Below are 23,951 nucleotides of genomic sequence, written 5' to 3' on the forward strand. Positions count from 1 at the left end.
AGATCAGAAAGGCTGCTCAACCCAGGAGGCCACCAAGACCCCTCTTCTGCCCGCCTCCCAGGGGGACACCCCAGGAGCATCTTCAGGAGGTCAGGCGGGGGAGTCCTGCTCACTTGTGGGCTCAGACACGGGCTGGGTGTGGTGTCCGGTGCCCAAAGGCTGCCTTCTTGGGGACAACCGTGAAGGTTGCTGCAGACCCACTGGCTCAGAGACCCAAGTCCAGGGCGCAAAGGGGTAGGAAGTAGGCAATGTTTCAGAAAATGCTTTGGCATCTCAAGCAATCTGATGCGGTTCTGCATAACCGGGCAATTCCGCTCCTGGGTACATGCCCAACAGAACTTGGACACGACCGCTCACAGCAGCCCCACTCACAGCAGCTGAAAGGTGCAAAGAGCCACATCCACCGACGGGTGAATAGGAACACAACGTCCCACCGCATCAGCCCTAAAAGAAGTGACGCACCATCGCACTACAGCCTGGATGAGTCCTGAGGACACACACTCAGTGAAGGACGCCAGACACACAAGGTCACTTATATGAGATTCCATTTCTGTGAAACATCCAGAGCAGGCACATCCAGAGACAGAATGCAGGCCAGTGGGTGCCAGGGGCTGAGGGAGGGGGTTGACTGCTGATGGGGACGGGGTCTCCTTTTGGGGTGATGAAAAAGTTCCCAAATTGACTGTAGTGATAGTTGCACAACTCTGACTATAACAAAGACCACTGAACGAAGCACTTTATGTGTGTACATCTCAACAAAACTAAAAGAAAGCAGGCGCCTGCGTCAGCCTGCCTTGAGCTCCGAATCCTGGGGGCCATGCAGGGATCCACTCTGACCCTTAGTTTCCTCATCTGTAGACAGAACTCAGGTGCTGAAGTTCCCCCGCCCAGGGCTGAGACAGAGTAAAGGGCCCCCCACAGCAAGTGCGGTGAGCCTCTTCACCACTGTTCCTCTGCCCCAAGGTCAGAGGTGAGCAGGTGCCTGACCCAAAGGCCCCTTCCATCTGCTGCATGCAGAAACGTGACCCAGAGCCCAGCATGGGCTTCCAGGGCGAGGGACATCCTGGGAAGGACCTGGCCACCCCATCCTGGCCACACTGAATGGCCTGCCCACCCCGAGTCCTGGTGACACCTGAGTGAGAAAACACACAAATGCAGGGAATCCCTATCACTCAGTCCAGGTTGCTCGGTTTGAATCGGGGGATGGGACACATGGCCTGGTGGCATCTGCAGGACGGCCGAGGAGTGGTCGCAGCATAGGAAGGTGACAATGGGTGACGAGGGGCCCCAAAGCTTGTTCTGGGCCCCTCACACCCGACGAGGGTGAGGGAAGCAAAAACGTGGCCAGTCACTCACTTGGGAGCCACAGCGAGGAAGGGGCAGGTCAAGCTCCGAACCTCAGGAAGGAAGAGAAACCCCAGGAGGCAGGGTGCGGTGCAGACGCCCCCGGGTCCTGGAGCCAGGCTGGGGGTGGCGAGAATACTCTCAGGAGGAGCCCAGCTATCCCAGACACACCCCTTCTCTCTGCCCCGGTGCCCAGGCGACCCCTCCCCAACACCGATGCCCAAGAGTCTGCTGGACTGTGACCAGCGCTGAACGGAGCAGGGGAGGGGAGGTTGAGGCCAGACCCCCTTCCCCGAGGGCACCTGCTTCTGCCCGCAGGTCCCTGAGCTGGTTCTGCCCTCCCGTCCTGTTCCAGCGACCCAGATTTCAATGGCAGGTTTTTTAATGGCTCTGGAACAGCAAGGAAAGAATGCCAGGAAGCCCGGCTTCTAAAACGTAAACCCGCGGCCCAGGGATGTGCTTCGTGTGCTTTGCCCAGGTCCACTGGATGGCCGATCCTAACACTGCTTCTAGCTTCTAGAACATTCCTCAGGACAGTGGTGCCCACCCGCTGCCCCTGCCTCCAAGCACTCACAGTACTGCGCTCTGCGAATGGGGGGCTAGGCGGGGTCCTTCCCAGGAACCCCGTGTCTCCACATCTGGCCAGCCTCCTTCCCCCTCAGTCCCACCCCAGATGGCCCGCCCACCTGCTGCTAGCTCTGTCTCCCGCCCCCCCGGGGGCCCACCCTGCACCCCCTGCCCCCTCCACGGTCTGCACCCCTGTGTGGGGCATCCTTCACGTCCTGGAACCCCCACCGAACCACATGACCCTGAGACCAGCGCCTGGAGGGTGCTCCCACAGACCCGGAGCACCGAGCCCGTCATGCCCGAGGCACAGCGCACGCTGGCCAATGAGGCCGGTCACGGGAACGCAGCAGGCCCGTTCCGCGGCCAGAGCCGGGAGGCTGCCCTGCCAGCAGGACCCGGGACATGTCCTCGTCCATCTCGACGAGGCGCTAATGCAGGCTGACTCATCAAACTGCGGCCGCCTGGCGGCTACTTGAAAGACAAAGGGACGCACGGGTTGAGCTACATGGCACGCACCTGGCTGGGAGAGGCCATCGCCACCCTTGTACTTTCCTGCAGGCTCGCTCCTGGCCCTGTGGCAGGCGGGGCCAAGGCTTCAGAAAGCAGTGGGCACAGGTCAGAGGCTCCGTGGACCCTCCCGGCTTCCCCCTTCTCAGGAGAGCACCCGAGGCGCTCCTAGGCCCCGAAACTCTGTCCACATCAGCTGCCCCCCACACCTGTCTCCTTGCCTCTATGCCACGTCCCTGACCCCCACCACCCTTCAGACAGGCACCCCCGGGTCCACCCCCACTGCTCACACCCACCCGCCTCAGCCTGCATGCCCCAGTCCTGGCAGACCATCCCCCAGGCCCGCCGTAGTCGGCCTCAGCCCTAGCAAGGCCTGGGTCTCATCTGTCTGCGTGTCCACTGCCTCCCCACCCCCACCACCTCCGCAGCCAAGCACAGCCCCAGAGCCTTGAATAGGCCAGAGCGGGTACCCAGCTGGGAATCTGGCCCATCGCCTGCTGTCCATCCCTGCTGCACCCTGCAGGATGCCCTGGGCCCAGCCGAGGGTCTCAGATCAGAGCCAGGTGAGGCTGGACACCAGGGACTCCCTCTATAGCTGCTGCACTCGAACTACCCCCAGGAGCAGCAGGAAAGCCCCCAAAAGCCCCCAACAGCATAGGGTTATTGGCTGAGTGAGGGTCCCAGACTCCTGCAGGGACAGGATGTCAGCCTCCATCCGGCAGAAAAGACCTGAAGGCCCACATCGTGAATGGACACCTCCTCAGGGAAACCCTGCAGCAGGGCAACCCCTCAGGAACCCCAGAGACACACCGCTGGAGGTCTGACCAAATGACCAATTTCACAGTTGGTTTTCCCTCTCCTCAGGAGGCCCTTTTCCTCGTGGAGAGGCAGACCCGGGATGGCTGACATGGTTTATCCCACCAGCCTGTCCCCATCTCCTGCCTCTTCCTCTGGGGGTACAGCTGGGAGCAAGCCCGGGTGTGCAGCCCAGGTGTGTGAGCTAGGGAGGTGCCCCCGAAACAAAGCACCACAGACCGGGGGACCTTACACTACAGGAATTCTTCCTGTCACGGTCCAGAGGCCAGGAGTCCGAGATGAGGGTATCAGCAGGCTGATCCTTCTGTGGGCTGAGAGGGGGAATCCATCCAGGCCTCTCCCGGCCTCTGGTGGCTTCAGGAGCCCTGGGCTTCCTGGGCGTGTGGCTACCTCACCCAGCATCCACCTCCTCCTTCACGCGGCTTCTCCTTGCATCCGTGTCAGCTCCTCTTAGGAGGAAACCGTCATCAGCTTGAGAGCCACCGCAGCCCAATCTGACCTCATACTAACTTGACTGCAGCTGCAAAGACCCCACCTCCACGTGAGGTCACATTCTGAGGTTTGGGTGGACACGAATTGGGCACGCTCCAGCCAGTGCACTAGCCTACATGTGCCAGTTTGTGAGGACGATGGGCACATGCACAGCCACACCCTGGATGCTGCACCCCCATCCCTGACACTCTGTCCACCCTAAATGCCCACCCTGCCTGCTCCGGCTGCTCCCGGCCCCCCATGCCCACTGCCCTGGCTGCTCTCCTGGGGCCTGCAATGATGCCCCCAGCATAGGGCAGGGGGCCCCAATGCTGCCACCCTCACGTCTGTTTTTCTCCGTCCCCTTCAGGGGCTCCCCAAGGCCAGAAAGGACCTGATCCCACCCCACCCCCGGGCCAGCACCGAGGGCAGAGCCCGGGGTGTGCACACAGCTCCAGAGGCCTGGGCCACTCCACACGGGGCTCAGGGGACGTGGGTGTCCTGACCCACTGACAGGTGGGAACCTCCTTATGGTCACAGGAACCACTGAGATCAAGGCCAAGACAGGCAGCGTCTGGCCCCAGACCTCCAGGGGTGCCCAGCTGGGGCTCAGAGGTCACCCTACAGGCGCCAAGTGGGAGACCCGGGCCTGGCACCTGAGAACCTGAGGGGGAAGCTCCGTCCATAGGCACTGCCCAAAAGCCGTCGGTGGCCAGAGGAGGCCCAGAGGAGTCCACGAAAGCCCCTCCCCCAAGGAGCCCAGGCCCACCAGCCCAGCTCCTTGGGCATCCTCCTCCCACAGGAGAGAGAGGCGCTCAGGCCACGGTCCAGCAGATGGTCCCCAGCTGCCTGACCTCCCCCTGGGCAGGTGTGGATGGGGGTGCCCAGCTGGCACTGACTGCCCACAAACAACCACAATTAGAGGCATCGAGGGGCACAGGCCTGCCCCTCAAATCAGAAAACCAAGGTCCAGGAGGCAACTCCGTCCACCAAGGCCCCTCAGCTTTGGGGTGGTGGCCCTAGTGGCCCCAGCACTTAGGTACAATGGGACCCCAGCCTCTGACACCCTGACAGGGCCCAGAGCCCACCGCTGCTTTGCTGCATCAGGCTTCAGGGACACAAATTCAGCCCACCTCAGAAGCTCTACCACCTTCTGGAAAATCCCCCAGCCTCTCCCTCTCTCCATTAGTGCATCCGACTCTGCACACCCTCTGTGTGGGCTGGGGCTGGGGGACCCTGGGCCACTCTCAGACCTGGGGAGGGGGCTGTGTCCCTATCAGGCCTCCGGAGCCTCTGCTGCAAGACCCTCTCACCAGCCCGGCTAAACTGGACTAGGCCCTTCACCCTCAAACCAGGGTGCCCAGCAAACCCTGCTCTGTCAGTGATGAAAAGAAAGAGGTGACATGAGGGAGAAACCAAGGCACGTGAGGGGCCACCACCCAGGCTGAGGGAGGGGCCACAAGACCCTCTTCCTGTGACCAGGAGACCCCAGTAATCCCAAAGGTCCCGGCCTAACCTCCTGGCGGGGGGAGGGTGGTCACTGACCTCAGGGGCCTTGCTCCCTGAAGAGGCGTCAGGGTGCCCCCACCACAGTCCTCAGGCCAGCGAGGGCCCGAAACATGACCACTCCCAGCCGGGGGCTCCGCCAAGTGCAGGTGGGGAGCAGAGAGGCCACTGCAGCCCAGAAAAGGGGCACTGTCCCCGCTGCACCAGTGCCCTGACCTCACCTGGAGGCCAGCTGCACAGGGGCACTGGCAGAGCCCAGAACAGGGAGAGGACAGTGTGACCAAGTAGGCCGGCCGCCGCCTGCCAGGTCTCTTGGCACCAGTGCCAGGTCGGGCTTTGCCCAGTTCCAGGCAGTGGATGCGGCCTGTGCCCACCCAAGAAGACTGGCCTGTTCCCCAGGTTCAAGCAGGTCAGGGGGCTGTTGGCCTCCTCCCCGTACTGCCAGCCTGCACGCCAGCCCTGAGCATCACCGCCTGCCTGGCCCACCTCGCCCAGACGCGAGCATCTCACTAACATCAGCTCCCTACGTGCCTGAGAGGTTCAGGCAACTGTGCTGGACGCCGAGGCTGAGGCCTGGCCGGGGCCCCATGCAGGAAGGAGAGCTGACCCCAGACACGGCTGGGGACACACCTGCACCGGTTGAGACACAGTGGGGGCAGGGGGCCAGTTTCACCCAGGCAGCCCCTGTGGAGGGGGTTCTGGGTCCTCTCTGCCAGATCTGCGCCCAACTTTGGCAAAGAGAGAAGCTATGGGTGAGACTGAGGTGGGGGCTGCTCTGGGACATGGCCTTGGTTCTTGTCAGCATCCCACTTAGGAAGAGGGGTACTCCCAAAACCCCTGAAGTCTGCACGCATCCAAGAGCTGCTCAGGGTCATGGAGAGGCAGGATGCTCACACCACGATGCCCCCTGATGGCAACGTCCACAGAGATGGCAACGTCCCCACCGCATGCTCTAATTGAGCACATCCATCAACTGTCCACACTAATCAGAGCTCAGGGCTCTTCCAGCACTGCCGACACCCTGCTCCTCCCAGCAGCAGAGGCGAAAGCATCCCAGAAGCTGGGGACACTGGGGTCCTCCCACATGTCTGCTGGGCCAAACGGAGTAGCACAGCCTTGCCTCCCCTGGAGGAGGAGGAGTGTGTGTGTGTGTGTGTGTGTGTGTGTGTGTGTGTGTGTGTGTTGGGTGTTTGGTGGGGCCCTCCTTAACAAAATGACAACGAGCCGCTACTCACTATGTGAAGACAACGCAGCCAAGCAGCCCCCATCTGTCATCCGCGGCGGGCGCAAAGCTCTGGCTCTGGGGACGGTGCCCGAACTCGCTGCCAACTTGCAAGGGCTGGGCTGCTTCTCTCCAAGACCGGTCCTCCCCAGGCGCTCCCCCATCTCCCCCCCGGGGAGCCGGGCCCTAAATCACTCCTGCGGCTGCCAGGATGGGCGCCTGAGGCCCACGTGACTCAGAGGTGTTCCCAGTTCTGTCAAAGCTAACCGTTGAGGGGAGGAGAAAGCAACTGGTCTTTTGTGTCACTGAGTTAAATACCCACTTGCAAGAAGGAGAGAAAAGAAAATATTCCTAACTCAGCCGCAACAGCTGCCACCCCTTCCCAGGCGGTCTCTGTGCGGGCGGAGGCGGGGATGCATGTGCAACACTCATATAAAAGAAGGTAACGTGTTTCCCGCCCGACCTTGACTGCTGGGGCCAATGTCTAGACTCTGCAGCCAGAGACGGGCTGCTTGGACTCATCCCTCCAATGCTTGAAAGGCTGGCCCATCCCCCACATTCCTTCACATCCTGACCCTGGAACCAGGAGGGAGCAGCTGCCTCTGCCTGTCTGCCGCTGGAAGGCGCGGGGAGCACCCAGACCACCTCTGAGCGCTCCACTGTGCCAGGGAGGGTGCCCGCAGCCTCCCGCAGTCAGGACAGAGTTTGGGTGGTCAGAATGTGACACCCACTGCATCCATGAGATTCCTTTGAAGGGGTGGCACTGGCCATGTCCTCACCTCAGGCCTCTGCCCCTGAGGTGCCCTCCACCTGCCCTCTCCTGACTTCTCCCCAAACCTGGTCCCAACACAGCCCCTCCCTCACGAGCCCCAACCCCAGGTGGAGGCAGACCCACTCCCTGAGCCTCCAGGCCAGCCCATCACCTGCCCACCATGCTCACAGGCCTTTCCTGGTCTCCCTCCCCACGACCCACCCTACCCTTCCTCCCCCTCACCTCACACACCCCCCCCACCTGCTCCAGCTGCAGGGACACATTCTAGCCACCTCAGGGCCTTTGCATGTGCCATTCCTCTGCCTGGGACACCCCTGCTCCACGTCCACCCGCCTCCAGCTCTCCTCCCTCCACAGATCCCTGTGTCCATCAAGCAGAGTCTCCCTGGCTCCCAGCCCCCAACAGCCTCCATGTGGCCCACCCAACCCACCCACCCAAGTACCCCCACCACAATCAGGATAGCCTTGCCGGGCACACGGTGGAAGCTGGCCGAGTCCCAGCGTGGGCCTGCTGGGAGAACCTGGTGGGCCCAGCACAGATCTCAGGACAGGAGAGGCTTGTATAGCGAGGCCACCCCACAGCGAGTGTTTGCAGGAGCCCCCACCCCGCTCTGCTCCGCTCTCCCCACCCCCACAACATTCCCAGGGTCCAGCTGGGCAGCAGATGTGGGGGTGGGGGCCACACTCGGCCTCACCATGCCACACACACAGGGCACTTAATCAGCACTTACTGGCCTCTGCCTACTAATCAGGCCACCAGTAAGCTGGAGGGACACCAACTGTCTGCCCAGATCAGGGCTCTGTGGGTACCTGGTGGGGAATGGCTAGAAGTCCAGGCCGCTGGGGAGGAGGTGCAGGGGGCTCAGCCAGGACGCTTCCTGGGCAGTCTAATGACACTGAACGTGACATGGACACAGCCAGGGCCCTCCCGGGCAGACAATTCCCAGCTCACACGAATTCCCCCTTCTACACCCTCCTGCCCCAAGGCCTTCCTGTTACTTCTCATATCCACCCAAACAGCCCAACCCAGCCTCACCTCCTCCAGGAAGCCCTCCTGAACACATAAGCCAAGAGGATGACACATCACAGCCCTGCTCCAAACTCAGGGTCCAATGGGAGCTCAGGCCCATGTCCAGGGACCACAGAAGCAGCCACCCCAGGGACGGGGCTCCCCCCACCCCACCTCCTGCAGGTGCTCAGAGATCTGCCACTCCACTGTTGCCCTCCCCAGTTGTCAGGAAAATGTCCCTCCCCAGGAAGCTCCCCTACTATGGACTCCTATCTCCACTGCTGGGGGTGTCTCTACTTCCACTCCCCTCCCCACCCCAGGGCACGACATAGGCCCTCGGAGCATGGGGCGGGGGCAGATCCAGAGACACATGGACACACAGACACACGTACTGCAACCCCTTTCCTTTCCAGTCAGAGGAAGTTGGGGCGGCCTCATCCATCCCAGAGCCCTGGGGAGCCCAGAGCCCCTTCAGACACGTGAGCCCGGCCGGCCTAGGGCCGCGAGGCTCCCAGTCTGGGGACCGCGGCCCGGGAACTCCAGGTCCAGAGAAACAAACACACACTAGCGTCAAGGTGAGGGGCCCAGGAACAGGTACTGGGGGGGGGGGGTGTGGGCTCAGAGGAGGGAGTGCCCCCGGGCCTGTGCCCACACAGTGCTCAGGGGTCATGGCCACAGGGTCAGGAGGCTGAGAAGGACACAAGACCGTCTGCTCATGTCCAGTCTGTGGAGCCAGAGGAGGCTGTGGGGGGCAGGTGAGGGCAGATGGTGGCCCACCCTTTTCCACATCAATGCCCTGTGTGTCCTCGCTGAGGCACCCATGCCCGCCAGGAGCCCAGGTGCAGGCAGCAACCACAGAGTGAGCGGCATGACAGTTTGGGGCATTGATTTTTACAAAATGCCTTCAAGGACCTGGATGCATCAGTCTCACCTCCCTGCCGGGTAGGGCCCAGCCAGATACTCAAACTCCAGCGTCGGGCCAGGCTCACCCAGCTCTGTCCTCCAGCAGCCGTGTGACCTTGTCATGTCCTTTGTCTTCTCTGAACCCTATGCTCAGGGCATTCGGTGCCCATTCCCTGGGACACACCTCCTGGAGGTGTCCACCATCCCCAAGCCCCAAAGTGCCTCCTTGGCCACCTCCTAGTCCCTACGCACCCCAACGGGGCCACAGCCAGCCCCTGTGGCTCACGTGGCAACCGCGGCAGGGCCCCCTTCCCAGCCGGCACCCCTGGGAGGCCCCTCCTGGCCTGGGTGCTGGGACATGGCAGCTGCATCACAGGCAGCGCCAAGTCAGGAACCCCAGGGGAGCCCGGGCAGAACACAACCCAGCCTCTCGGGCTACAACACATAGATCCCACCCACCTTCCTCTATAAATAAACCTGTGTAGGAGAAACAGCACTCGCCCCAAAAGTTCTAACACAATTATGTTTTCAAAAAGCAAACTAAATCATTATTGATAGGTGCTATCCTTGGAAGCTCCTCTACAGTGGATCGGGTATCCCTTAAGGCAACGACAGAACACGTGTTCATTTGTGTGTGGGGCCGTCCACGCGGGGGTTCCGGAAAGTCCGAGACTTAAGTAAGGCCTCTTCCTGTGTTCCAACTGCCTATCTCATCCCTGTTCAGGGCTGGGCTCAGCGGACCAGCTGGGACTCTGCCAGCGTCCAGGGAGCGAGGAGTTGCTTTACGGAGTGTGGGTTCCCAGAGCAAACCCAATTATCCCATTTCCCTCTCTGAGTTTACCCTCCACAGCAGTAAAGCCTCCAGGAAAGGATGGTGGGCGCCGCCAACACGACATCCACCTGCAGGGCAGGAGACCAAGGCCAAGGCGCACACCCTCGGCCCCAGGACAGACAACAGGCAGTCCCTAGAAAACCACAGGCCGCCCTCTAAGCTCCTGCCTCTCTCAAGGCCACCACTCCCGACTCCCAAGAATCTGAAGCGCTCTGGAAAGCCTTGCTGAGGCCCACGGGCTTCCCCGAGGGGGCCAGTCCCCACCTGTCCAGGCGGGCTGGCTTATTTTAGGCTCTTCCTGCGGCCGAGGCACCCCAGCACCAGGGCCTGGCATCTGCTGTGGGTCAGCAGCCGTCCCCACACGCTGGGGGCTTGACAAGCCCACCCCACTCAACAGATGCAGCATTTCCACGGCCAGTCCAGGGTAAAATGATCCTGGGACCTGAGCTCCTCCACACCCCTGCCAGTCAGAAGGGGTGCTCTTCCCTGGCTGAGAGCTCTCCTCCTGCTCTAAGCACCCTCCTGCTCCTGGAGTCATGAGAAGCCCAGGGACAGGGACACTGGCCCAGCCAGTCCCATCCCCCCTCCCTGGGCCTCATCCCACATGCATGTGGCATCCCCCCACCACCCCTGCACTAAGTAACACAAACAACCTTGTTAGATGTCCTGAAGGACATAGCCCGCCAGGAACATCCAGAACACAGGGTCAGGCTGGAAGACTCCCTGGGCCGAGAAGGGACAGAGTAGCCAGACCAGGGGCTGTCAGGAAAGAGAAAGTGCAGGCCCACTGGGATCCCTCCCTATCTGGTCTCTGCGTATGCTTGGAAAAGACAGACACGCAGAAAGGGCAGCCTCAGGTCCCAGGGCCTTAGGTCACCCACCCCATCCCCTACCACCTCACCCAGCCAGGCCACCTTCCTGCCAAAATGAGGTGGCCTGGAAATGGCCAGGGTTCTAGAGGGAAGACTAGCCTACAGCCACCCTGCAAACTCAGCTGCTCCGGGGGAGGGGGGCTGCCAAGCCCACCGAGGGGCTGCAGGACAAAGGCAGGCAGTGGAGCCTGCTGCCACACTGTGGCGGCCCCGGGGCCATCACCCTCTACCCAGGCCACAACGACTCCCTTCACAACCAGGGGGCTAACCTGACTCAGCCCACGTTTGAATTTCAGAAAAGAAAAAAAGACACGGTTTATTACTTTCCTGATACAAATTCCTCTTCGTGTGTGATGTTTGTACAGTTAGACACACACGATACGAAAAACATATACACGCATCGCTCATTCTGCCTGTCTCCTCCACACCAGACAAGGGAAGTTCACGTGCAAGGTCTTGCCCCTGTCAGCCTCCTCTCCTCAGCACCCCCACCGTGCTGTCATCCAATCCCTCCAGGCCAGGGGGAGGGAATGCCTGGCGCCCACAGCCCAGCCACCTGGCAACGAGCTCCACAGGCCAGTGGGAGAACCAACTGGGACACAGGGCCTGCTGACAGTCCCCAAAGGCCACCTGCTGGGGGCCACCAGACTGCTACCTGCGTCCCAGAAATGCCCCCTACTCGACCCACCTCTGATCTGGAACCTTCTCTGAAAGTCTGTGTCCATCTCACCAAGAGCAAAAAGGGGGAGCCCCTTCCGGCTAGGGAAGCACGGAGAGAAGCGACACCAGTGTGCCCGAGTGTGGTGCCAACTGCCTCCCTGCCCCCCACCCCCCAGCTGCGCATGACTTAAATCAACCCCAACACCGAGTTCAGCCTGAAAAGGCGAGTTCACAACCAACGTCACTGCCTCTCTCCACAGAAAAGGACCAGCGAGAGCGCACCGCTTCCCGGCCCCCTAGGGTCTCCTAGGCTCTTCGAAGCGCAAGGAACAGGATGAAAACTTTGCTCTCTTATTGAGGTCCCGCCGGCCTCCTCCTCCACGCTAGGATCCTGCCTCAGGCTAGACGTTGTGTAAACCCAGACGAGAGAATTCCCTTCCTGACGAGCACCCATAGGGGCGCACGGAGTTCCGCCCACCCCTCCCTGCCGATCCCTCTCCACTCCAAGCCCGCGGTGGCCTCGCCTCTTCTCTTCCACCCTCTCCGTCCCGAGCTGGCTGTGAAGAGGGAACAACCCATTCGTATCAAGAGAGTCACCCCTGCCGCCCCGCAAAGCGCGGCCCGGGGCCGCCTCTCTCGGAGGAGCGCTGCTCTCGCGCCCCTGCCCTGCGTCCCCAACGCACCCAGCCCGCGCTGAGGCCAGAGAGCCCGAGCGTGGGAGGCACACGCGGAGGAGGTCCCGCGCCCCAGACCCCCATGCCCCGGATCCCCGCACCCCCGACGGCCCGGGAAGGATATGGGTTACAGACCAGCCGGAGACACCAGCTGCGCGGCCGCGTGGTCTGCCCGAGGCAGAAAAAGACGGTGGCCGCCAGTGCCGGGTACGGGACGGGCTGCTCCTCGTCGGCGCCCAGCTCCGCGCCGCGCTCGGCCGCCGGGCTCTGGGGGGGCGACGCACCGGGCCTCGACCCCCGCTCCGCCTCTGGCCCCGGGGCCCCAGGGCTCGCCGGGGACGCCCCCGCCGCAGGGCCCGGGGCTGGCGCGCCCAGGGGCACTCGGACCTCGTCGGCCGCCTGCACGCTCTCTGTCATGGTAGCGGCGGGTAGCACCTGCGGGGGACAGCCGGTAACCGGGTCCCGAGAACAACACCCTCGCCCGCCTCGGGTGGAGCGGGTCCGAGGAAACAGCCACGGCCGCCGGGATGTCTTTGTCTTTTCTCATTAGAGACAAATGCGCCCCCCGCCCTCGCCCGCCCCCTCCCTCCGGCGAGGGCTGGGCGGCCCCTCCCCCACCGCCGGGGCGGGGGCAGGCGCCCCAGGGGCTCCCTCGCCGGCTGCCTCAAGTTAAAGAGGGTCCCGGCGCGCAGTGGGGCGCGCGTCCTCGCCGCGTCTCACCTCGCTCCGGCGGCCGGCGGCGTCCCCGCGGGCATCGCCCGGGCGGCGCGGTCACCGCGGACCGGCACGGCACTCGGCCCCGGCTGGAGTGCCGCAGCCCCCGGCCCGCGCCCCCGGCCCGCGCCCCCGGCCCGCCGGATCCCGCTCCTGCTCCCGCTCCGGCTGACCCGGCAGCGACGGCGGAGGCGACCCGGCGCAGAGGGGTCCGCGGGGCGGACGGGCGCGGGGCGCGGGGGGCGCGAACCGGGCGGCGGGGCGGTGAACGAGCCCGGAACCTGTCCGCACTCGGCGCAGGAAACTTCAGAGTGAGCTGGGGGTTGGGCGGGGGCGGGGCGTGGCCGGGCCGGCGCGGGGGGCGGGGTTGGGCGGGGGGCTCGGGGAGGGGCCGCTCCGCCCAGAGGCGCGCGCGCGAGCCGCCCCTCCCCCGTCGCGGAGAGCGCCCCGCCCCCCACCCGGGAGGGCGGAGCTGGGCCCGCCCGAGCCCCCCACCGCGCCCCCACCCTCCCACTCCTAGCCAACGGGGCGCCAGGGGGCGCTGGCGGAGAAGCTTGGCGGGGGCGGGGGAGTGGCGCCGGCGTCTTCCCCGCCCCCAACTGCGGGGGCGGCCGGAGCCGCGGAGGCCGGCCCTCCCCCTCCCCGCAGCAGGGCTCACCCCCCTGGCCCTCCGCGCCGCGGGCGGGGGTCGGCGAGGGGGCGAGGCTGGCGGGCTTGGGCGGCGCGCTGAGGCCTTGACCGCGGGCGGCGTGCCCCTCCCCCTCCGCATGGGTGTCCTGGGTGTGACCGCGCGTGTGATGTGCTTCTGTATCCGTGGGTGGGATTCTGGGTTCTCGTGCATCCGCATCCCCCCAACACACGCGCGCGCGCACACAAGCGCACCTACGGCAGCTTCTTTGAACTTGTCCCTCGCCTAGCCCCCTCCTGGACCGACCGAGACCTGTGGGACCCTGGGGAAGGGGCCAGACCCTCCCGTAGCCCCGCACTCTCACACTGAGACGAGGGATAGAGCACCTCCTCCTGTGCTCTGGGGTCCCTCCCGGCCCCTTGGCCCCTGAGGCTCTGCAGGGCTTTCCACTTCCCCACGACCACAAGTCTGCTGGCTCCGGGTGTGACCTCACTCCTTCCAAGCCTACTCTCAGCGCTGGATAAAGAGCGGGGCGGCTGGTCCACACAGGCCGGCCCTCCTGGGGCCTCAGGCCTCACCCATTGCTCGGGTGGATGGGTGGGTGGGAGGGCCCACGTGAGGACCCCCAGACCTGGACAGGCTCTGGCAAAGTCACTGCCAACCCGGCCTTCACCACCTGCGCGGTGGCTCTGCAAAGAGCGCATCCAGAATGGGATGGACGTGCTGTTCGGGGAGAAGGGAAGGCCCCAGGAGGCCCTGTGCCCTCCTCCAACGCTGGGCCCTGGGGTGAGGAAGACAGGAAGGCAGGACCATGGCAGCTCCCATGCAAGACCCAGGCGGTGTCCTGCGCTTGCCCATCACTGCTCAGCAGCACCTCCTCTTGTATATGTGAACTTCTCAAGAAAAGGAAAACATTTACTCTATCTTAATGCTACTACTTAGAGATGGAGGGCCATGACCAGTAATTAAGGCCCTCAAAGAGCAATTAGTGATCCAGCCACCTAAGAGAGGGACTGGGAGAGCCCTGGGCCTAGGATGGAGCCCTGCAGGGAAGCTTGCAAGGGTGGGGTAGACATGAAATCCTCAGCAGGATCCTGGGCAGGGGTCACCTGGACCTCCTGATCCTTTTCACAATGCCCATCTCATTAAACGTTGCTCAAGATTGGTTCTAGCTGGGGAACTGTTAGTGATTTGCTGGACAAAAATTAGTGGGAGGTCGACAGTGTGCCAGGCCCTGCGTGGAACTGGGGAGGCAGTGGCGGTGGCCAGTACAGGCCCTGTCCTTGTCCCTTGGAGCTTCATTCCAGCTGGGAGGCAGCCACAAACAAATTTGTGGCTAGAGGAAGAAAATAGTTAAAAGCTGTGTTAAGTGCCATTCAGAGCTGAGATAGGGGGCAGAGGATCTATTTGAGGACAAGAAAGCAGCTGGAAGAGAAGCAGGGCGTTCTTCCCAGCAGCAAGAGCAGACTGTGCAAAGGCCCTGTGGCAGGCAAGAGAGAGCTGAGGAGCAGGAAGAACCAGAGATAGCCTGAGGTGCCCTGCAGGGACCCAGCCATGAAGTGGGGTGGCGAGGGCGGGCAGGGCAGGGCAGGGGTTCCCACGGGGCCCCATGGTGCAGGGAATTCTAAATGTGACAGACTGTCACCCTGCTCTGTGCACTCTGTCCTTTGGACATCTGCGGAAGGGACAGGGCATGGATTTTTTTAAATAGGTGTTATTTTTTAAAGACAGCATCTCTAAGCTGACAAAGCCTGTAGCCTTCAGGTGTCCCATGGCCCATTTATAGACCGGTGAGACTGCACAGACACTGGAAGGGCATTATCCACCTGAAGGTCCTGGAAGGAGACCACCTCCCACCACCTCCGGCTCCAACCAGCACAACTGAGAACTTTGTTCTTGAAGGCGTTGAGTTCTGTGGACTGATACTCACTGAATCTGTGTGTGTGGCATCCGATGGCACCCAGCCCGCGTGGCAGGCTCAGCCATGAGGCTGAGGGCGATGCGTCTCAGGCCTGAGTTGTTCAGCCAGAGGGAGACTGCACCGCGCAGGGGACAGCTCACCCTGCAGACGGGAAATGAGGAACAGATCATGGATTGGTATGAGACGGGAGAATAGCATTAGAAACAATGAAGCAGTAATACATTCACATCGCTAGAAAGGAATGTTGGAGAGATGAAGCACAGGACAATTTGGAAATTGGCATTAAAAGTATTTAATTAAACTGAACAGAGCGTTCAGATTGTTTTTAATCCTCCTGGCCTTGGAAAATTTGGTTCTGCTTTTTGCTATTTCCTCTTTTTTTTTTTTTTTTAAGGGCAAAGCTTTTTCTTGACAAAGATGGGGGCGGAGGGCAAATGGCCCATTGGTTCAGTCAGCAGCAAGTAGAAACTAGACACCTCCCCAGGAGTGGACTCGTACCCTGGGGGCACATGGCTGCAATGGGGGGGGGGTTTCAGGCTACCTTGGGGGCCCTCTACCTTGGCAGGCTGGGCCGTGGGGCAGTGGGCAGCATGATCACCTCCATCAGGACCTGTGGGTGCCTGCCCAAGCTCACCACCCCCACCCAGCCACTCTGCTCTGTGCCCAGGCACCCCATTCCCCCTCAGGCTGGCTGGAGCCCACAAGACCCCTCATATCACATCGGTCCCTTCTCCTGCCTTTCAGATGGCCTCCTCTTTCCCTCTCCAACCGTCCCCCTCCCCTCCATATACCCCTTTCCATCCAGAAGACCCCACTGGGTCAAGCCTCCTCAAGTTGGCATGACCCACTTCCGTCCCACTTCCAGCCTGTCCTGCCCCACTGTGCCTTTGGACCACAGACCCACCAGCCAAAGTCCCCTCCAGGCCCCAGCCCTGGCCCTGCAGTGCCCACTGCTGGGATGCTCCTGCCTGGCCCATGCTTAGCCAGCGCCCTCCTGCCAGCGGTGCCTGCTCCAGGGCCTCTCCGACCCCACATACCTCCCCCACAGCACTCACCTCGCGGTGTTCAGGCCAGACTGGGGCTCCTGAGGGCGGCCACGGTGTCATGTTTAATGTGCCTGCGATGCCTGGCAAGTGCCTGTCCCGGAGGTTGGGGGGTGGCCAGGAAACACTGAGCGGGTGCATGAGTGGCAGGAGCGGTGACCTGAGCAAAGGCTGACAGAGGTGAGGTGCTGGTTACCCAGCAGTTGAGCACGTCCAGAGGAGTGAAGGCTGAGCCCGGATCCCTCCCAGCCACTGCCGGGGGTTCATACCTCAAAGGCGGGGGCCTGGGGCTTCTGCAGGTGGCCGATCCACCTCAGTCACTCCCCCACCCCAGCCCTTCTGAGCCCACCTTACACCTCTTGGACCTGCCACCGTCACCAAGGAGCAGGGCCCAGCTCCCCGCTACCTGGAAACCAGGCCCAGAGGTGCTTCCCTTGGCGTGTGTGGGGCTGGAGGCCAGGCTCTGCAGGGAGTGGCCTTCAGGGCAGGCGGCAGAGCCAGCACAAGCCTGGACCCCTGCCCAGCTGAGACGCCTCCAGTGACAAGCGCCTTACTCCAGATCCATGCTTGCCTGGGCCCGAGCATCCTCGGCTGTCACCCTAGCTCAAGGGGTGACGTGCTGGACATGGTACCCCTGCCCCCAGGACGAAGCAGGCACTAAAGGTGAGGCTTTTCTAAATTCTTACTTGAAACTCACAGCACCGATTGACACGGGTGTCCAGATGATGCCATTTGTTGTAATGCACAGTGGTTTCCTTTGCACTTCAGTGTCCTGTCCATTTCTCAAGCTGTTCCCACAGAATCAGCCTGTTCTGCCCCTGCCAGTCTCCCCGACAAGCCACTCCACTGCCCCCACCCCCCTCCCCATGGCCCTGGCTCCTCTGCCTCCTGGGTCCCCACAGGGCAGTACTGGACCAGGGACAAGAAGGAGGAGGTGTCCCAGCCCTCAGGCCTCACTCTGGTCTCTGGCTGCAGAATGGGCACAGTCCACGCTACTCACAGACGTCTCCGATTTAGCAGACAAAAATACAGTTTGCCCAGTTAACTTTGAATTTCAGACAAACATGAATAACATTTAGTATAGGTATATCCCATGCAATAGTTGGGATATATTTATACTTAAAACATTTGTTTATATCTGAAATTCAAATTTAACTGGGTGCTTTATATCTTATCTAGTGTATCTACTTGGGATGGCACGACAGGTCTATGAAGGGCTAGGAGGGAGGGAGGGAGGGGGCTGGGTCCCACCTGAGCCAGGTGCCCGCTGCAGGGCTCTGGGGTGAAATAGCAGGTGCCCAGGGAGGGATTGTTAAACTGGGGTGGCGGGCACCCCGAGTGTGTATGCCTGCGTGGCCAGCACCCTGCAGGCTGGCCCTCGCTCGCCTGCCTCTGCCCATAGAGGCTCAGAGGGCTTGGTCCCCACCCCTGGCCAGCCAGCTCAGGTTCCCTAGCGTCAGTGTGGGAGGGAAGGGGGACTGTGGGGTGTGGCCTTTGAGCTCCCAGACTTCAAAAGCAGGAGGAAGCGTGGTAGGTCACCCTGGAGCACGGAAGCTTCTAAACCTTCATTCTCCAGCTGCACGACTCCATGGCTTTGGACACAAGACCCTCGAGGGTGGGAGCAGTGAGTCTCCTTTGCTCAGTGCCTGACGTACAGTAGGTGCTAAATGAATGTGTGCTGCCTGGACCGCGGCAGGGGCTTGTGCTTGCCTTGAGCTACAGCCCCCCTACCCAAGTTGTGCTGGGTGGGGTGACCCCCCCATGGTGGGCAGGGGCCTGGAGACTGCGGGGCGGTAGGCACCCAGCCCCCAGCTCACAAAGGGGGCTGCCCTTTCTCCAAGGACCTCAGGTATTGCCTGAAATTTTAACTCAGCAACAATTTTTTTTTTAAACAACTTTTTAAAACAATTATTTATTTATTTATGGCTGCGTTGTGTCTTCATTGCTGTGCACGGGCTTTCTCTGGTTGTGGCGAGTGGGGGCTACTCTTCGTTTTGGCGCGCAGGCTTCAGTAGTTGAGGCACGTGGGCTCAGTAGTTGTGGCTCGCGGGCTCTAGAGCGCAGGCTCAGTAGTTACGGCACACGGGCTTTGTTGCTCTGCAGCACGTGGGATCTTCCTGGACCAGGGCTTGAACCCGTGTCCCCTGCATTGGCAGGCGGATTCTTAACCACTGCGCCACCAGGGAAGTCCCACAGCAACAATTTTTGAAAGTTTCAATATGAAATGCCTAAGCCTTAACAGTACTGAGTGCAGAATCATTCCACCTTATTACAGTGAGGCTCAGGGCCTTTCTCGGGCTCTGTAACCACAGGACCTGGGTTCGAATCCCAGCTCTGCCACCAACTGACTGTGTGGCCTTGGGCAAGTGTCTTGACTTCTCTGAGCCTTAAGTTGCCTCCTCTGGGAAAAAAGACCTGCATCAGGTGAAAAGTGTTATTGAACTGGTAGTTCCTGTCAACGGTTAAACACAGAGTTACCAAGCCACCAGCAATTCCACTCCCAGGTATGTGACCAAGAGAAGTGAAGAACTACATCCGGACACTTCATACGAGAGTTCACAGCAGCAGGATTCACTGCAGCCAAAAGGTGAAGCTACCCAACGTTGACAGACCCTCGGATGAACTGCACGTGGTCGGTGCATGTAGTGGAATCCAACTCAGCGACGAAGAGGAGTGAAGCACAGACACAGACGAGTCTTGAAACCATGATACCGAGTGCCAGCAGCCAGACGCAAGGTCACGCGGTGGGGGATTCCACAGACGTGGAATGTCCAGACCTGGGAAATCCATAGATTGCCATGGGGTGGAGGGAGGGGAATGTAGTGGAGTGTCCTTTTGGGGTGATGAAAATGTTCCCAAAGTTGACTGAGGTGGTGGCCGCCCCACTCGGAATATCCTGAGAACCCCACCCAATCTGGTAACTGTGTGGCGTGGGGACAACATCCCAACGAGCTGGGAGTGGGACAGGGAAGGTGCAGCACTGGATGAACACCTGTGACCGTGGCCATGGCCGTTTTTATTGACCCTGAGACGGGGGTAGGGGGGGAGATGGGCAGTCCTCACGGGGCTGCCCCGGGATGGAGATGGGCCCGAGGGGACCAGAGCTGGCACCCTTTGGGGTGCCCGCCTGTTCCTCAGCGTCCTCAGGCATCGAGGACTCTGGAGGGCCACCTTGCAACATCATGGGGCCAGGGCGAGGCCTCACAGCTGGCCAGGGAGGGGGTGCGCACATGGGAATTCAGCCTCCGCCCCAGTAAGTCAGGGCAGCCTCCAGGAACTCCTCCTAGGGGGGTGTCTCAGACTTGAATCTGGGGGTGCAGCCCCCTCAGGGTGCGGTGGAGTGGGTACAGCCCCTCCAGCCTGAGCTGCTGAGTGCCCCCCGACAAGACTGCTCCTGAGGGGGGAGAGACGAGGGCTGACCTGGGGGGAAGAAATGGGGGGCGTTGAGCCAGCCTGGGTGCTTCCAGAGGACCTTGAAGGGGCCATGGGAAAGCGGGAGGCTGGATGCAGATGTCAGCCCATCTTCTCCCCCCCAAACCCTGTTTTCTCCACAGCCCCCCCAGCTCTACCCGCCCACTGCCTGCAGGCAGATTCACTCACGGGGTCCCTTCTGAGGTTTGGGACTTTAGCAGAGGACCAGCGCCAACTCCCGGCTAATTCCCAGCTAGGAGGGAGGTCCTCTGATTCCTGCCCCCTCTTCACACTGGGTACCGGTACATCGTTGATCTTTTTGGCTAAATGGGTTAAGTTGTCAACTGCCCGTATTCAAGCAGCCCCTCCCAAGGGACGCCCCTCCAGGTGTGAGGACGGTGGGGCAGCCTCCCCAGCTGCAGCGTCAGGGAACTGCAGTAGCAGATGTGGCGCCTGCACCCGGGCCACCACCAGGGCCTGGCAGAGGCGGAGGCTCCAACAGCATTAACGTAATTTATTGTAAATCGTTCCTGCTTTGTTTAATGTTCCTTTGATTCCACTTAATACTACCTTCTCCAGTGCCTGCCGCTGGACATTGCAGGAAATTCACGTTTTCTGAGCAGGGGAGACATTCCCAACGCAAGACGCTGCCGTGACAACGGGCTGCCAGCCCACCAGGAGCCATGGCCATCTGTGCCTCGATCACCCAGCACGCCCGGCGTCCCTTCCTGGGCGGGGGACCCCTGCCTCGCCCGGAAGGAGTTTCAGATTGTCTGGTGGTGGAGCGCTAACTCCTGACAAGCCTCGATCTGGCTGCACACGTTGGGACCCCAGGGCTTTGAGGAGATGGCCTGGGATATACGGAGGCACACAGCGTGGCCGCCTAGGCTAAGCTGGCCTGGGCCAGCCCCTCAGATGGGCAGTCAGGGCTCATGGAGCTGAGAAAACATGAGCAGAAGGTGTGAAAAAGGCCCGTGGGGTCCATTCCTGCCCAGAAGTGGAGGCAGGAGGCACCACCGGCCAGGCCACCACCTCCCAGGAGCGGCCTGACCCACCAGGGCCGGGAACTGTCTCCGTGGGCCCCAGGGGCACCTTGAATTCCCCACCATCTCATTCTGAAAATCTGAGTCCTTGAAGCAAAAGTGGGTGGGCTGGCACCCAGAAGGATTCAACCCTAAGTGGAGACTTTGGAACCTTCTGGCTTCCAGACTATGGGCCATAGGCCTGGCCAGACCAGCGCCAACTCCCGGCTAATTCCCGGTCATGTCTACAGCCATCCCCACTTTGCCGCTGATCTGGGGACCCTGCCGTCATGGGCCTAGCCGTGGGGCCTTAGAGACTGTGGGTGGAGATGGAGGCCCAGCCATGCAGGGTCTCTTGGCCACATCCTGGAGGCTCGGGAAGGACACCTGGAGGCAGGGTGGCCACAGACCTCAGGGCGAGAGGACAGAGAAGGTCCAGAGTGGCCCTCTGGGCCCAGCGGGCAGCATCCTCCTCTCTGTGTCCCCATCTGTCCAAGGTAGCGTTGGCCCCTCTCCCCTCCCCAGCTTGACAGGAAGGGGGAATGTCCAACACTGGATGAGCACCTGTGACCATGGAGGGGGAGGAGATGCCCAACTCCAGAGCCTGTGCTTGGGGTGGCGGGTCCCCAGAATTCCCGGAGGGGCTCCTGAGCAGATGCAATCTGGTGGCCATCCAGCTCGCCTGGGTCCCTGGAGGTGGCCTGCAACCCCCAAATTAGTCTTGTTGTACCCCAAAGAAATGGGGCCACTCAGATCGCGCGGGGTTAGGGTCTGTCTGCCCGGAAGTGCATTTGTGCAGGTGGGTGGGCCAGGCGGGAACAGCGGGGGAGGCTGCAGGACCACAGGTGAAGGGTAGGTAGTGCTGGGAGGCAGAGGGAGGACACGACCTGCATGGGGGCAGGGCCTGGGGTGGCCTTCCGAGGGGTTTGGTGCAGCCCCAGGATATACCAGGACCCCGACGGGGACAGGGTTTCTCCTGAAGGACCCAGGAAGGTACCCAGCCCATAGAGACCCAGCCTGGGGAATTCGGGGTCTCCCTCACAAGCAGCAGCAGGGTCAGGCCTGACTGAGCCTCTGGGCCCCAGGACCGACCCCCTGCAACATGGAGTCCTGGCTGGTGAGTTTGGGGGCTGCCCACTGCAGCACTGGTCCTTCTTCCCTGCCTCCAGTTCCTTATTGCACGGTGTTGAAGCATGAAGAGACACAGCCTTTCTCCTGAGTCCTTCGAGGCTCTGAGCCCCCAGGCCTCCAGCCCCTGCTGGAGTGGGTCCTGTCTCCCCATCACTGGAGGGGTGACCCTCACAGCCAGTTCTCCGAGAGGCGTTTCCCAGGCCAGGTTCCAGGCGCGGCCGGAAGCTGGGGAAGGGTGGGACCAATGGCTCAGTGTTCCTGGCTCCTGCACCAACCCTGCAGTCTCTGAGGCCATGGCCACACTAGCAGACCCATGCCAGGCCCCACTGTGGCCCCCAAAAGCCATCTTGTCACCAGCATGCTCAGGGTACAGCATGAAGGGTGAGAGGGCAGCCCCAGCTTGTCGAGTCTCAGGGAGTGCCAGGCGGTGCCAGCCTTCTTGGGGGGGTGTGGCTGGGGGAGCAGCAACCCCGTGGGAGCCACTGTAGGGCTGGGGCACAGGATGGCCGGGAGATAAGGTCCCTCAGAGTTACCAGCCTCCAGCAGCCTCGAAGGCACCTGCCTCCCAACCAGTCAGAGAGATTGGCACCCAGAGAGGAGGGGCCTGTCCACGAGGGCGAGGGGCACTCTCACAGCACCAGCCCTTGGGCTTGCCTCCTTCACCCCCTCCAGATATGAGCTGCCCCTCACCACCTGCCAATAGCTGTGCCAGCCTCGGAGGGTAACCAGGAAAGACCCCCACCCAGAACCTGTTCCCAGCCCTGATGTAGGTCTGAGCGATGACTCCAGCTGGCCTTTCAATCACCCTCAGGCTTCAGACAGCAAGGAGAGAACCGAGGCTTTTTTCCTTCCCGTGTTTATTAGTAAATCATCTTCTAACTGTTGTCAGAGCAGGTGAAGGTAAAAGAAAACAGCATCATTTGCCGTTGTAACAAGTGTGCTCTGGCAGCGGCTGTGATAAGGCGGATGTCACTGAGCTGGCATGGGCCCTCCTTGGCTGGCCGCCATGGCCTGGGGTACACACGTGCCTCGTTGATCTCGTCCACACCTCTGCCAGCCACCAGCATGCCCTGCTAAGTTAATCCAACCCAACCCCCACTGGCCACCAGCCTGCAGGACTCACGGGTGCCTCATCCTCTCCTGGAGGGAGGGACTCACAGTGAGTGTGTGGAGCATTGGAAAGCCTTTCCCCTAAAGTTCCAGTATTGGGTTAAGCATTGCCCCACTTGGGCTCTTCTTTTCAAAAACCACATCCTTCTGGGAGGGGCTGTGTCATGAGCTGTAGCAACCACTGACATTTTAGTGTGAATTAGTCTCTCAAATCCTTTCCCCATCACACCAACAGTGATGAGAGGGGTGATGAGGGTGGGGAAGGGCATAGAGGTGCTGCTGGGGTGAGAGACAGTTGGGGCCGAGCAGTCTGGGGATTGGGCAGCCCCAGTCCCCGAGAAGACCCACTTTAGTGCAGAAGCAGGGCGTGTTTCAGGGTCACAGGGTGGGTCTGCAGAGCTAGGCGGGATCAGGCCTCCCAGGGATGCTTTTAGGGGATGAGGGCTTGGGGGCAGCAGGGGTGGACTGGGACGCACAGGGGTCCAGCTGGGGACTTGAGCCAAGTGCTCCCAGGGGAGGGGGCTCCAGGGGCCTCTCCATGTGAAGTGGAAGTTCCCCTGAGCTGAGAGCAGCCCACCACCTGGGCCTTGGGGAGGGACGCCCGCACACCTGGACTCATGCTGGGGTGTAGCGGGGGGTGGGGGCGAGTCTGGGACTGAGCTTTGGACCCGTGCTGGCAGCTCAGCCCCTCGGGGTCCCTCTCTGGTCCCCAAGCCTCTATGAAACACCTCGCCTCCACAGGCTGGGCCTTGGGAGAGGACCCTGGACACTGGAGGTCCCCAGGCTAGTCCAGGAGGGTTTGTGTGCAGGCTGGAGG

The 23,951-nt window shown here is 61.6% G+C and overlaps 1 protein-coding gene across 18 annotated transcripts in view; it reads right to left on the bottom strand.

Moving 5' to 3' along the window:
* Window positions 1–12,706, bottom strand: part of CACNA1H (calcium voltage-gated channel subunit alpha1 H) — a 63,122-nt gene extending 50,416 nt beyond the window's left edge. For 9 of the 18 annotated variants that reach the window (XR_010935048.1, XR_010935050.1, XR_010935052.1 and 6 more), the window contains exon 1: window positions 12,288–12,706. Coding sequence is in view for 14 of the 18 variants with exons in the window: in XM_067707149.1 (XP_067563250.1) it covers window positions 12,288–12,571 (284 nt within the window). In the remaining 4 variants the exon portion in view is untranslated. The remainder of the gene's footprint in view (window positions 1–12,287) is intronic. The other 9 variants (XM_067707151.1, XM_067707148.1, XM_067707156.1 and 6 more) reach the window with 2 other exon arrangements.
* Window positions 12,707–23,951: the final 11,245 nt, after the last annotated feature.

This window comes from Pseudorca crassidens, chromosome 15 (assembly GCF_039906515.1).
Source record: "Pseudorca crassidens isolate mPseCra1 chromosome 15, mPseCra1.hap1, whole genome shotgun sequence".
NCBI lineage: Eukaryota > Metazoa > Chordata > Mammalia > Artiodactyla > Delphinidae > Pseudorca > Pseudorca crassidens.